General features: G+C 42.2%; 2 protein-coding genes across 4 annotated transcripts in view; both read left to right on the top strand.

Annotated features, from left to right (window-relative positions):
- LOC129845588 (endonuclease domain-containing 1 protein-like) overlaps positions 1 to 9,970 on the top strand; it is a 51,482-nt gene extending 41,512 nt beyond the window's left edge. Inside the window, exons 2-4 of one of the 3 annotated variants that reach the window (XM_055913439.1) lie at positions 25 to 195; positions 8,455 to 8,735; positions 9,009 to 9,970. In XM_055913439.1, the coding sequence (XP_055769414.1) occupies positions 8,721 to 8,735; positions 9,009 to 9,731 (738 nt within the window). In that variant the 5' untranslated portion in view covers positions 25 to 195; positions 8,455 to 8,720 and the 3' untranslated portion in view covers positions 9,732 to 9,970. Of the gene's footprint in view, positions 1 to 24; positions 196 to 8,356; positions 8,736 to 9,008 lie in introns of those variants that run through there. The other 2 variants (XM_055913438.1, XM_055913437.1) reach the window with 2 other exon arrangements.
- A 140-nt stretch (positions 9,971 to 10,110) lies between these two features.
- On the top strand, positions 10,111 to 12,378 carry LOC129845594 (interaptin-like). Its single transcript, XM_055913453.1, has 3 exons — positions 10,111 to 10,131; positions 11,019 to 11,157; positions 11,840 to 12,378. Exons 1-3 carry the CDS (start codon positions 10,111 to 10,113, stop codon positions 12,376 to 12,378), a joined length of 699 nt encoding a protein of 232 aa, XP_055769428.1.
- Positions 12,379 to 13,610: the final 1,232 nt, after the last annotated feature.

Below are 13,610 nucleotides of genomic sequence, written 5' to 3'. Positions count from 1 at the left end.
TCTCTCTCTCTCCCTTAAATGCAGCTGGTGATTCCAGAGAGCCGGCGGGCATCTCTCAACAAGAAGCAGCAGTGGATTGACCAGACGCTGTTTACCAGGAGCCTCCTACAGAGCTCACAGTTCATCACTGTCCTTTCCCTGGTGGGGTGAAGATCAGAAGAGGGTGATGTCCTTCCTGCCTCAGAAAGTGCTGGGGTGAGTTTTTCCATAATAAATGAGCAGCTTAGAAATGGTCATTTAATATTTTCTTCTCTCATGATCTATCAATGCCTCAGGATGACACTGGGTAAACATTATCTAACTGATTAACTTTTCTGTGATGATATGTGGAAGAAGATGTGTCTGAAGTAAACAGAGGAACTGGTCTAGAGTTAGTCCTGTCTGGTATAATTAGTGGTCAAGACTGGACAAGGAGGGTTGGATAAACTCCTCTCTATGAAGATGAGTCCTGTCTGGTATAATTAGTGGTCAAGACTGGACAAGGAGGGTTGGATAAACTCCTCTCTATGAAGATGAGTCCTGTCTGGTATAATTAGTGGTCAAGACTGGACAAGGAGGGTTGGATAAACTCCTCTGTGTGAAGATGAGTCCTGTCTGGTATAATTAGTGGTCAAGACTGGACCAGGAGGGTTGGATAAACTCCTCTGTATGAAGATGAGTCCTGTCTGGTATAATTAGTGGTCAAGACTGGACAAGGAGGGTTGGATAAACTCCTCTGTATGAAGATGTGTCCTGTCTGGTATAATTAGTGGTCAAGACTGGACAAGGAGGGTTGGATAAACTCCTCTGTATGAAGATGAGTCCTGTCTGGTATAATTAGTGGTCAAGACTGGACAAGGAGGGTTGGATAAACTCCTCTCTATGAAGATGAGTCCTGTCTGGTATAATTAGTGGTCAAGACTGGACAAGGAGGGTTGGATAAACTCCTCTGTATGAAGATGAGTCCTGTCTGGTATAATTAGTGGTCAAGACTGGACAAGGAGGGTTGGATAAACTCCTCTGTATGAAGATGAGTCCTGTCTGGTATAATTAGTGGTCAAGACTGGACAAGGAGGGTTGGATAAACTCCTCTGTATGAAGATGAGTCCTGTCTGGTATAATTAGTGGTCAAGACTGGACAAGGAGGGTTGGATAAACTCCTCTGTATGAAGATGAGTCCTGTCTGGTATAATTAGTGGTCAAGACTGGACAAGGAGGGTTGGATAAACTCCTTTCTATGTGGAACAGGTGTAACTATTTATCATGTGTAACAATCAAACCTCCCTATTGGCTGTGTGTTCCACATTCTAAAGTAGAACCATCATTTTACTGGCTGAAATATTGTCCAGAAATGACCTCATTGGACAGAAAGGGGCACTCCTACCCACACGCATGTTGAACAAATATAATGTTTCTCTGAAACAAAGGATTCCTGTAGTTTCATGAAATAAGAAATTGATTCATAGTATATCATACAAGCCAACGTTCAATAGCAACACTGCTATTGCTTGTTTAGTTTCTCAACATGACCAAGAGGTTTTGTTTAAATCCCTTGAAAACTTTTAGTTTTATTGAGGAAGAAAAAGGGTTTTGAGTCCCTGAAGTAAATATACTTGCTGCTTCTCTTTTTGTTAAATTATTGACCTGTGGAACATTCACCTACGGGGTCAATTGTAACATTTAATTCCCTCCACCTTTGGTTGAATTGTAAATGACTGGTACGTCCTAGGAACATACTTAGTGTGTAATGGTAGCTGAGATATGATGTTTGTAAAAAAATATTATTAATCTAACTTAAATAATATTTTCATAATAAACTAAAGTCTAAAAGTGTTAGTTTGTTCCCCAGTCTCCTCTACTCTTACTGAGAAAAGGCCTCAACTGAAGAATCGACAGCTGCTGAGTCTGAGGTGTTAACCAGTCCAGTGCTGCTCTGACCACAGTGTTGTTAGGAACCACATTTTCTAACTCTACATACACAGCCTTGTGTCAACTCTTACTGTGACCTACTTTAGTTACTGGAAATAAACTCAGCAGTGGTCAGACCACAGAATACACCAACATAAACACCAATAAATTAAACCATTATTGATATATTCTGGTTTCCATTAAATGTGTTAGAGGCCAAATCAGAGGTGGAAACTTGATTGAAATTTGATTGCTTCCTCCGTTTCATTCAGTTGTCAAGACTGGACAAGGAGGGTTGGATAAACTCCTCTCTATGAAGATGAGTCCTGTCTGGTATAATTAGTGGTCAAGACTGGACAAGGAGGGTTGGATAAACTCCTCTGTATGTGGAACAGGTGTAACTATTTATCATGTGTAACAATCAAACCTCCCTATTGGCTGTGATTTCCACATTCTAAAGTAGAACCATCATTTTACTTGCTGAAATATTGTCCAGAAATGACCTCATTGGACAGAAAGGGGAACTCCTCCCCACACGCATGTTGAACAAATATAATGTTTCCCTGAAACAAAGTATTCCTGTAGTTTCATGAAATATGAAACTGATTCATAGAATATCATACATCATACAAGCCAACATTCAAGGCAACACTACATGTAAACAATTAGCAAATAAACGTCCACACCTTTAAATCACAACTACAAAGGTCATTTTACATGAAGTAAATAGTAATTAAGTAAAATTGTGTGACCTGCTTCAGCTGTTTAACATTTTTATGGTGATTGAAGAAGTTAAAAATGTTTTACTTAACCTCTAACGAGTCACAAACCTGGATCCGGGATCCCCCCATCAAAAAAGCAGACTAGCATAGCCTAGCCTAAAGCGACAGGGATATCATATAATAAAATGTTCATGAAATCACAAGTCCAAGACACCAAATGAAAGATACACATCTTGTGAATCCAGCCATCATTTCTGATTTTTAAAATGTTTTACAGGGAAGACACAATATGTATTTCTATTAGCTAACCACCATAGCAAAAGACACAACTTTTTTTCCCACCATTTTTTTCCTGCATAGGTAGCTATCACAAATTCGACCAAATAAAGATATAAATAGTCACTAACCAAGAAACAACTTCATCAGATGACAGTCCTATAACAGATTTATTGTATAGCATGTTTTGTTAGAAAAATGTGCATATTTCAGGTATAAATCATAGTTTTACATTGCAGCCACCATCACAACTCTCACCAAAGCAGCTAGAATAACTACAGAAACCAACATGAAATACCTAAATACTCATCATAAAACATTTATGAAAAATACACGGTGTACAGCAAATTAAAGACAAATATCTTGTGAATCCAGCCAATATTTCAGATTTTTTAAGTGTTTTACAGCGAAAACACAATATAGCATTATATTAGCTTACTACAATAGCCTACCACACAGCCCCATTCATTCAACATAACGTTAGCGATAGCAAATAAACCAGCAAAAGATATTCATTTTTTCACTAACCTTCTCAAACTTCTTCAGATGACAGTCCTATAACATCATATTACACAATACATATAGAGTTTGTTCGAAAATGTGCATATTTAGCGGCACAAATCGTGGTTATACAATGTGAATAGTAGCCAAACTTCAAACAAAATGTCGGGAGAAATCTTGGGAGAGGCACCTAATCTAATCAGTAACTAGTCATAAACTTGACTAAAAAAATACAGGTTGGACAGCAAATGAAAGATACATTAGTTCTTAATGCAACCGCTGTGTTAGATTTTTAAAATGAACGTTACTACGACATACAGCGTGCGTTACAGCGAGACCGTGCCGAAATTAATGGCGGAATTATAGTTTAACATTTTTCAACAGAAATACGAATTAACAGCATAAATAGTTCTTACTATTTGATGAGCTTCCATCAGAATCTTGTGCAAGTTGTCCTTTGTCCAGAATCATCGTTGCTCGGTTGTAGATTGTCGTCTTCAACTTAGCTAATGTTTGCTGCTAATTCCTATGTGGCCCAGACGTGTCCAACTCTTCATAACGCAGCACAAAGAAAATTCCGAAAATCGGAATATACTGATATAAACTGATATAACTCGGTTTAAAATAACTACATTATGATGTTTTTAACACCTATATCGAATAAAATCAGAGCCGGATAAATCTAAGGCCTATAACGAGAGCTTTTCAGAATGCCATCCTGAGGTCTGTCTCGCGTCATGACGAACGTTGAAAAGAGTGCACCCCCAATTCCAAGAGCCTTTATACAGCCTCAGATCTACCTAGCAACCCCATTCCAATTCTCACTGCTTACTGACATCTAGGGGAAATCGTATGCAGTGCATGTCGACTCATAGATTACATGCAAATTAATAAACTGACCCTGGAACAGAGTGCCCGATTTCAGATTTCTCACTTCCTGACAGGAAGTTTGCTGCAACTTGAGTTCTGTTTCACTCACAGATATAATTCAAACGGTTTTAGAAACTAGAGAGTGTTTTCTATCCAATAGTAATAATAATATGCATATTTTACGAGCAAGAATTGAGTACGAGGCAGTTTAATTTGGGAACGAATTTTTACTAAGTGAAAACAGCGCCCCCATATTGACAAGAAGTGAAGCAGTCATTTTAAATATTATCCATGAAGGTAGGGTAGACTGGGGAACAAAGTAACACAGGGTCAGTTGTAACAGATAAATAAGTCCAATTAGAAACCAGGTAGAAAGCTCTTATTCAATGTGATAATGGTTGGTTAGTGTCTCTACATGACCAAGAGGTTTTGTTTAAATCCATTGATGACTTTTAGTTTTATTGAAGAAGAAAAAGGGTTTTGAGACCCTAAAGTAAATATACTTGCTGCTTCTCTTTTTGTTAAATTATTGACCTGTCGAACATTCACTGACTGGGTCAATTGTAACATTTAATTCCCACCACTTGGTTGAATTGTAAATGACTGGTACTTCCTAGGAACATACTTAGTGTGTAATGGTAGCTGAGATATGTTGTTTGTATACAAATATTATTAATCTAACTTAAATAATATTTTCCTAATAAACTAAAGTCTAAAAGTGTTAGTTTGTTCCCCAGTCTCCTCTACTCTTACTGAGAAAAGGCCTCAACTGAAGAATCTACAGCTGCTGAGTCTGAGGTGTTAAACAGTCCAGTACTGCTCTGACCACAGTGTTGTTAGGAACCACATTTTCTAACTCTACATACACAGCCTTGTGTCAACTCTTACTGTGACCTACTTCAGTTACTGGAAATAAACTCAGCAGTGGTCAGACCACAGAATATGTTGTTAGGTTCTATTACTAGAGTGAGAACTTGAACCAAACCAAGTTTATTCTTCCCAGAGTGTCAAACCAGCTGCATGAGACACAGACATGGTTTCTCCTGTGGTAGTATACAGTCTTGGCCAAATGTTTTGGGAATGACACAAATATTAATTTCCACAAGGTTTGCTGCTTCAGTGTCTTTAGATATTTTTGTCAGATGTTACTATGGAATACTGAAGAATAATTACAAGCATTTCATAAGTGTCAGGCTTTTATTGACAATTACATGAAGTTGATGCAAAGAGTCAATATTTGCAATATTTGACCCTTTTTTTCAAGACCTCTGCAATCTGCCCTGGCATGCTGTCAGTTAACTTCTGGGCCACATCCTGACTGATGGCATCCCATTATTGCATAATCAATGCTTGGAGTTTGTCAGAATTTGTGGGTTTTTGTTTGTCCACCCGCCTCTTGAGGATTGACCACAAATTCTTAGTGGGATTAAGGTCTGGTGAGTTTCCTGGCCATGGACCCAAAATATCGATGTTTTGTTCCCCGAGCCACTCAGTTATCACTTTTGCCTTATGGCAAGGTGCTCCATCATGCTGGAAAAGGCATTGTTCATCACCAAACTGTTCCTGGATGGTTGGGAGAAGTTGCTATCGGAGGATGTGTTGGTACCATTCTTTATTCATGGCTGTGTTCTTAGGCAAAATTGTGAGTGAGTCCTCTCCCTTGGCTGAGAAGCAACCCCACACATGAATGGTCTCAGGATGCTTTACTGTTGGCATGACACAGGACTGATGGTAGCGCTCACCTTGTCTTCTCCAGACAAGCTTTTGTCCGGATTCCCCAAACAATCGGAAAGGGGATTCATCAGAGAAAATTACTTTACCCCAGTCCTCAGCAGTCCAATCCCTGTTCCTTTTGCAGAATATCAGTCTGTCCCCGATGTTTTTCCAGGAGAGAAGTGGCTTCTTTGCTGCCCTTCTTGACACCAGGCCATCCTCCAAAAGTCTTCACTTCACTGCGCGTGCAGATGCACTCACACCTGCCTGCTGCCATTCCTGAGCAAGCTCTGTACTGGTGGTGCCCCGATCCCGCAGCTGAATCAACTTTAGAAGATGGTCCTGGCGCTTGCTGGACTTTCTTGGGCGCCCTGAAGCCTATTTCACAAAAATTGAACCGCTCTCCTTGAAGTTCTTGATGATCCGATAAATGGTTGATTTAGGTGCAATCTTACTGGCAGCAATATCTGTCACGTTCGTCGTCCTCCTCATCTGAGGATGAGTAGTAAGAAGGATCGGAGGACCAATGCGCAGCGTGATATGAATACATCGTTACTTTTATTAACGAATAACACTGAATAACCATACAAAACAATAAACGGACAAACGAACGAAAACGCAACAGTCCCGTATGGTGACATACACAAAGACACAGAAACAGGAACAATCACCCACAACCCACAATACAAAACAGGCTACCTAAATATGGTTCCCAATCAGAGACAACGACTAACACCTGCCTCTGATTGAGAACCATATCAGGCCAAACACAGAAACAGACAAACTAGACATACAACATAGAATGCCCACTCAGATCACACCATGACCAAACAAAACATAGAAACATACAAAGCAAACTATGGTCAGGGCGTGACAATATCCTTGCCTGTGAAGCCCTTTTTGTGCAAAGCAATGATGACGGCACGTGTTTCCTTGCAGGTAACCATGGTTGACAGAGGAAGAACAATGATTCCAAGCACCACCCTCCTTTTGAATCTTCGTCTGTTATTCGAACTCAATCAGCATGACAGAGTGATCTCCAGCCTTGTCCTCGTCAACACTCACACCTATGTTAATGAGAGAATCACTGACATGATGTCAGCTGGTCCTTTTGTGACAGGGCTGAAATGCAGTGTAAATGTTTTTGGAGGAATCAGTTCGTTTGAATGGCAAAGAGGGACTTTGCAAATAATTGCAATTCATCTGATCACTCTTCATAACATTCTGGAGTATATGCAAATTGCCATCATACAAGCTGAGGCAGCAGACTTTGTGACAATTAATATTTGTGTCATTCTCAAAACCTTTGGCCACGACTGTATACCCCATTCTGGGTGGAGTCTCCTCCTCATCACTAAACATTACATCATTATTTCTAGGCAGGGATCTGAGTGATATGAGCCTTAAACGGTTCCTCCCCTTATCAGTACTGCCTCATGTGACCATGTTTCCCTGCATTCAGCCCCTCCCAAGCTTCATTATGGCTCCCCTCATGCCTCCATTATACCTAATGATTCCTAATAATTACAGCTCAGAAACCAAACCTACACCAACATAAACACCAATAAATGAAACATCCATTATTGCCATCTTCTGGTTTCCATTAAATGTGTTAGAGGCCAAATCAGAGGTGGAAATGTGATTGACATTTGATAGCTTCCTCCGTTTTATTCAGTTGGACACATCTTCCTCCGTTTCATTCAGTTGGACACATCTTCCTCCGTTTCATTCAGTTGGACACATCTTCCTCCGTTTCATTCAGTTGTAATCATATCTGTAATGTATGTGAGGCCTTTAAGACCTCATACTAAATATGTTGACTTGCTGGTCAAGGGAAATGCAAGTTTACTTCTTTGAGTTGCTGATTCAGAGGCGCTAAGCCTTGTGAGATATTAATGAATGTGAACTCAGCAACCGTAATTCCAGAACAGTCCCACTGTTGTAATAGGGTGATGTGTAACTTCTGACAGACTCTATGCTGAGTAAAGTCATGTTTTTATCCTAAAACTTTTTTCTACCAGAACCAAAGTGTTCCCAGAACTATAGACTTGTGTGATTAAGTTCTGGGTCCATACGTGTTAGAAACTACAGTAGGTGAGACACATGTTATTTGTGACAGCAGTGTCCATGGAAACAGAGGAGTTTATGCAAATCAACCCTTTCTGTCTTGACATCTGAAGGAGGAGTCTCTGAAAACCTATTTAAAGCAGTCTGTCCTGACTCAGCTCAGCAGTCTCCAGTCTACCAACTGGTCTCTGAAATAACTATTTAAAGCAGTCTGTCCTGACTCAGCTCAACAGTCTCCAGTCTACCAACTGGTCTCTGAAATAACTATTTAAAGCAGTCTGTCCTGACTCAGATCAGCATTCTCCAGTCTACCAGCTGGTCTCTGTGGTGTACAGTCTTCAGGTGATGATGGGGATATTGAATCATCTCTCTACTCTCCTCCTTCTCTCTCTCCTTCCTCCTGCTCTCTCTCATGTAGTGAAGAAGTTCAGTGATGTTCCACAGTGCAAGAGTTTCTTCCTGAAGGGGACAACTCCAAATCTCCCAGGTATTTTGGTTGATGGGAAAGTCCAGGACCAGAACCGCTACAAGCCGATCTGCCAGTTGTTTAAATACAAGAAGAAAACGGAAGTTAAAAACATCTACAGGTTTGCAACTCTCTACGACACGACCAACAGGATCCCTGTGTTCTCAGCCTACACCTTCACTGGTCCTCCTACAGACCGCAGACCAAATCAACGTTGGATGATCGAGCCCCAGGTAGGACTAATGTTTGTCATATAACATAACATGTGTATTTGTTTACTGGTATATATCACAGACAGTTATGTTACCTAGTCAGTCCTGGATGATGGAGCCTCAGGTAGTTCTAATCTCTATTCAACATGTGTATTTGATTACTGGTATATGTCATGTATATATGTATCTTTGTTGCAACCACTTTCAGCTTAAGTCTGGATTGTGAAATAGTGATTTTTTTTTAAATGTATGAATTTTTCTAATAGTTTTAATGTCGGACTGATGTTTCTGCAGCTTGAAGATAAACATTACACACGTGACATGATGGTGGCAGGTAGACGTCTAAGAGTCGAGCACCAGGCTACGAACGCAGACTACAAGGTAAAGATAAAGGGCATGCATCTGGACAGAGGTCACCTATTCCCATGTTCGTATGCTGATGATGATACCATGAGGTCCACTTTCACCCTGACAAACGCCGTTCCACAGGAAAGAGGCTTCAACCGAGGCAGATGGAGTAAAATTGAGTGCAAAGTCAGAGAATATCTTGTGAAGAACTGTAAGGAAGCTGAAGACCAGATTAAAGCCTATGTGGTGACTGGAGCAGTGCCCAGCAACAACAAACTGAACAAACGAGTGAACATCCCGGATCTTCTGTGGACAGCCTACTGCTGTAAAAACAACCTGGGACAGTGGGTGGCCGGAGCATACTGGGGGAAGAACGTAAAGGGGGAAACAGTGAATTCAAATACCTTGGGAGTTCTCGAAAAAGAATTGACGAGTTTCTACAAGGACTTCAAGGTATTCCCATATTATTGCCCAAGAAAAGCTATTCAAAGTGTAGAACAGGATGAGACAGGGAGGAACAGAGAGAGAGTATTAGAGGGTGGGGCGGGGCAAAAGAGGAGCGGGAAAGGGAGCAGAGAGAGGAGCATGAAGATGGCGAGAAGAACAAGGGATGAGTTAAAGGAATGTGATGAGGAGGATGGATGTGATTGTGACTGTGATGAAAAATGATGAGTTTTGTCCAGTGGTAATTCCCACAACTATTGAGTACACATTCCCTAAGTTACAAGGGTTTTAAGGGTTTAATGGTTATAAGGGTTAAGTTATAATGGTTATAAGGGGTAAGTAATAAGTGTTATAAGCCATGGTTAAAATGGTTATAATAAGGGTTATAATGGTTATAATAAGGGTTATAATGGTTATAATTAAACAAGTTTAAGGGTTATAAACATTAAAGACAAGCTCTGTTACTTTGGCGACTAAGAAAGTATATTTTAAACCTCCCACTTTGTGCTTGATGTATCAATGTGTTGTTCAAACATATAGAATCTATGAGCAGAATTACTGTTTCCCTACATTTCACCCCCCCTAGCAAATTGAGTCTTAGCCAATGAGCATCAGCCCCTCACATGTGAGTGAAAACTAGTGTGGTGGCAGAATTAGTGTTGAACTGTTGTAACTTCTCAAGGGACATGTTCTGTGTTGGACTGTGATGTCTTTCATAGAGTCCTGGTGTGTCTGGACCTTAAACACAAGGCCATTGTGTTCTGGAACTGTTGCTGGTATAAATAACTGTAACAATCTGATGGTATTATCACCTCCCACTATATAAGGGACATGGAACCATTTACTCAGGGGGTTCTTCCCTGTGAAATCACAATAATCTCTTCTGCAGCTGCTTGATTAAAGATCTTTCTATTCAATTAAAAAGTCTCTGCCTTCATCTTTGGATCTAATCTTCTACAACATTTGGTGCCGTGACCCAGATGGACTCAGACATCCCTCTGGCCACATCTTAAAGAAGGTAAGAGACCTTATTAAAACATCTCTGTGAAGGACTGTCTGTTGTCCAGCCGAGCCTTAATGGTGAAGGACCTCTTGTCCTCCTCAGCCACAAAATATTGGTGTTCAGTTTGGCAGAACTATTTATTCCTGATAACAATGAATCTAACCGGTTAACATTAATCAATGGGAGCACAGTGGTGTCTCCTATAGTAGGGATTGGTTTACCTATAATCACCTGAAACATACTGTTGGACCAGTATATTAGCAGCAATTGGATCGCCTTCAAGTAAGAGTTGGTTAGCCTACATTTGAATGCTGCAGCAACATGAATTGAATAGCCTACAGCAGGAATTGGATAGCCTACAGCAGGAATTGAATAGCCTACAGCAGGAATTGGATAGACTACAGCAGGAATTGGATAGACTACAGCAGGAATTGGATAGCCTACAGCAGGAATTGAATAGCCTACAGCAGGAATTGAATAGCCTACAGCAGGAATTGGATTACCTACAGCAGGAATTGAATAGCCTACAGCAGGAATTGGATAGCCTACAGCAGGAATTGAATAGCCTACAGCAGGAATTGGATAGCCTACAGCAGGATTTGGATAGACTACAGCAGGAATTGGATAGCCTACAGCAGGAATTGAATAGTCTACAGCAGGAATTGAATAGCCTACAGCAGGAATTGGATTACCTACAGCAGGAATTGAATAGCCTACAGCAGGAATTGAATAGTCTACAGCAGAAATTGAATAGCCTACAGCAGGAATTGGATACACTACAGCAGGAATTGAATAGCCTACAGCAGGAATTGGATAGCCTACAGCAGGAATTGAATAGCCTACAGCAGGAATTGGATAGCCTACAGCAGGAATTGAATAGCCTACAGCAGGAATTGGATAGCCTACAGCAGGAATTGAATAGCCTACAGCAGGAATTGAATAGCCTACAGCAGGAATTGAATAGCCTACAGCAGGAATTGAATAGCCTACAGCAGGAATTGGATAGCCTACAGCAGGAATTGAATAGCCTACAGCAGGAATTGAATAGTCTACAGCAGGAATTGAATAGCCTACAGCAGGAATTGGATAGCCTACAGCAGGAATTGGATAGCCTACAGCAGGAATTGAATAGCCTACAGCAGGAATTGGATAGCCTACAGCAGGAATTGGATAACCTACAGCAGGATTTGTATAGCCTACAGCAGGAATTGGATAGCCTACAGCATGAATTGAATAGCCTACAGCAGGAATTGAATAGCCTACAGGAGGATTTGATAGCCTACAGCAGGAATTGAATAGGCTACAGCAGGATTTGGATAGCCTACAGCAGGATTTGATAGCCTACAGCAGGAATTGAATAGCCTACAGCAGGAATTGAATAGCCTACAGCAGGAATTGAATAGCCTACAGCAGGAATTGGATAGCCTACAGCAGGAATTGGATAGCCTACAGCAGGAATTGGATAGCCTACAGCAGGAATTGAATAGCCTACAGCAGGAATTGAATAGCCTACAGCAGGAATTGGATAGCCTACAGCAGGAATTTGATAGCCTACAGCAGGAATTGAATAGCCTACAGCAGGAATTGGATAGCCTACAGCAGGAATTTGATAGCCTACAGCAGGAATTTGATAGCCTACAGCAGGAATTTGATAGCCTAGAGCAGGAATTGAATAGCCTACAGCAGGAATTGAATAGCATACAGCAGGAATTGGATACACTACAGCAGGAACTGGATAGCCTACAGCAGGATTTGGATAGCCTACAGCAGGAATTGAACAGCCTACAGCAGGATTTGGATAGCCTACAGCAGGAATTGGATAGCCTACAGCAGGAACTGGATAGCCTACAGCAGGAATTTCAAGACTAGTCATTCAACTGAGACTGCTCTTCTCTGTATCACGGAGGCGCTCCGCACTGCTAAAGCTAACTCTCTCTCCTCTGCTCTCATCCTTCTAGACCTATCGGCTGCCTTCGACACTGTGAACCATCAGATCCTCCTCTCCACCCTCTCCGAGTTGGGCATCTCCGGCGCGGCCCACGCTTGGATTGCGTCCTACCTGACAGGTCGCTCCTACCAGGTGGCGTGGCGAGAATCTGTCTCCTCACCACGCGCTCTCACCACTGGTGTCCCCCAGGGCTCTGTTCTAGGCCCTCTCCTATTCTCGCTATACACCAAGTCAATTGGCTCTGTCATAACCTCACATGGTCTCTCCTATCATTGCTATGCAGACGACACACAATTAATCTTCTCCTTTCCCCCTTCTGATGACCAGGTGGCGAATCGCATCTCTGCATGTCTGGCAGACATATCAGTGTGGATGACGGATCACCACCTCAAGCTGAACCTCGGCAAGACGGAGCTGCTCTTCCTCCCGGGGAAGGACTGCCCGTTCCATGATCTCGCCATCACGGTTGACAACTCCATTGTGTCCTCCTCCCAGAGCGCTAAGAACCTTGGCGTGATCCTGGACAACACCCTGTCGTTCTCAACTAACATCAAGGCGGTGGCCCGTTCCTGTAGGTTCATGCTCTACAACATCCGCAGAGTACGATCCTGCCTCACACAGGAAGCGGCGCAGGTCCTAATCCAGGCACTTGTCATCTCCCGTCTGGATTACTTCAACTCGCTGTTGGCTGGGCTCCCTGCCTGTGCCATTAAACCCCTACAACTCATCCAGAACGCCACAGCCCGTCTGGTGTTCAACCATCCCAAGTTCTCTCACGTCACCCCGCTCCTCCGCTCTCTCCACTGGCTTCCAGTTGAAGCTCGCATCCGCTACAAGACCATGGTGCTTGCCTACGGAGCTGTGAGGGGAACGGCACCTCAGTACCTCCAGGCTCTGATCAGGCCCTACACCCAAACAAGGGCACTGCGTTCATCCACCTCTGGCCTGCTCGCCTCCCTACCACTGAGGAAGTACAGTTCCCGCTCAGCCCAGTCAAAACTGTTCGCTGCTCTGGCCCCCCAATGGTGGAACAAACTCCCTCACGACGCCAGGACAGCGGAGTCAATCACCACCTTCCGGAGACACCTGAAACCCCACCTCTTTAAGGAATACCTAGGATAGGATAAAGTAATCCTTCTGACCCCCCCCCCCC

Source organism: Salvelinus fontinalis, unplaced genomic scaffold (assembly GCF_029448725.1).
Source record: "Salvelinus fontinalis isolate EN_2023a unplaced genomic scaffold, ASM2944872v1 scaffold_0324, whole genome shotgun sequence".
Classification (NCBI taxonomy): Eukaryota; Metazoa; Chordata; class Actinopteri; order Salmoniformes; family Salmonidae; genus Salvelinus; species Salvelinus fontinalis.
This window is presented reverse-complemented; position numbering and strand designations above follow the sequence as displayed.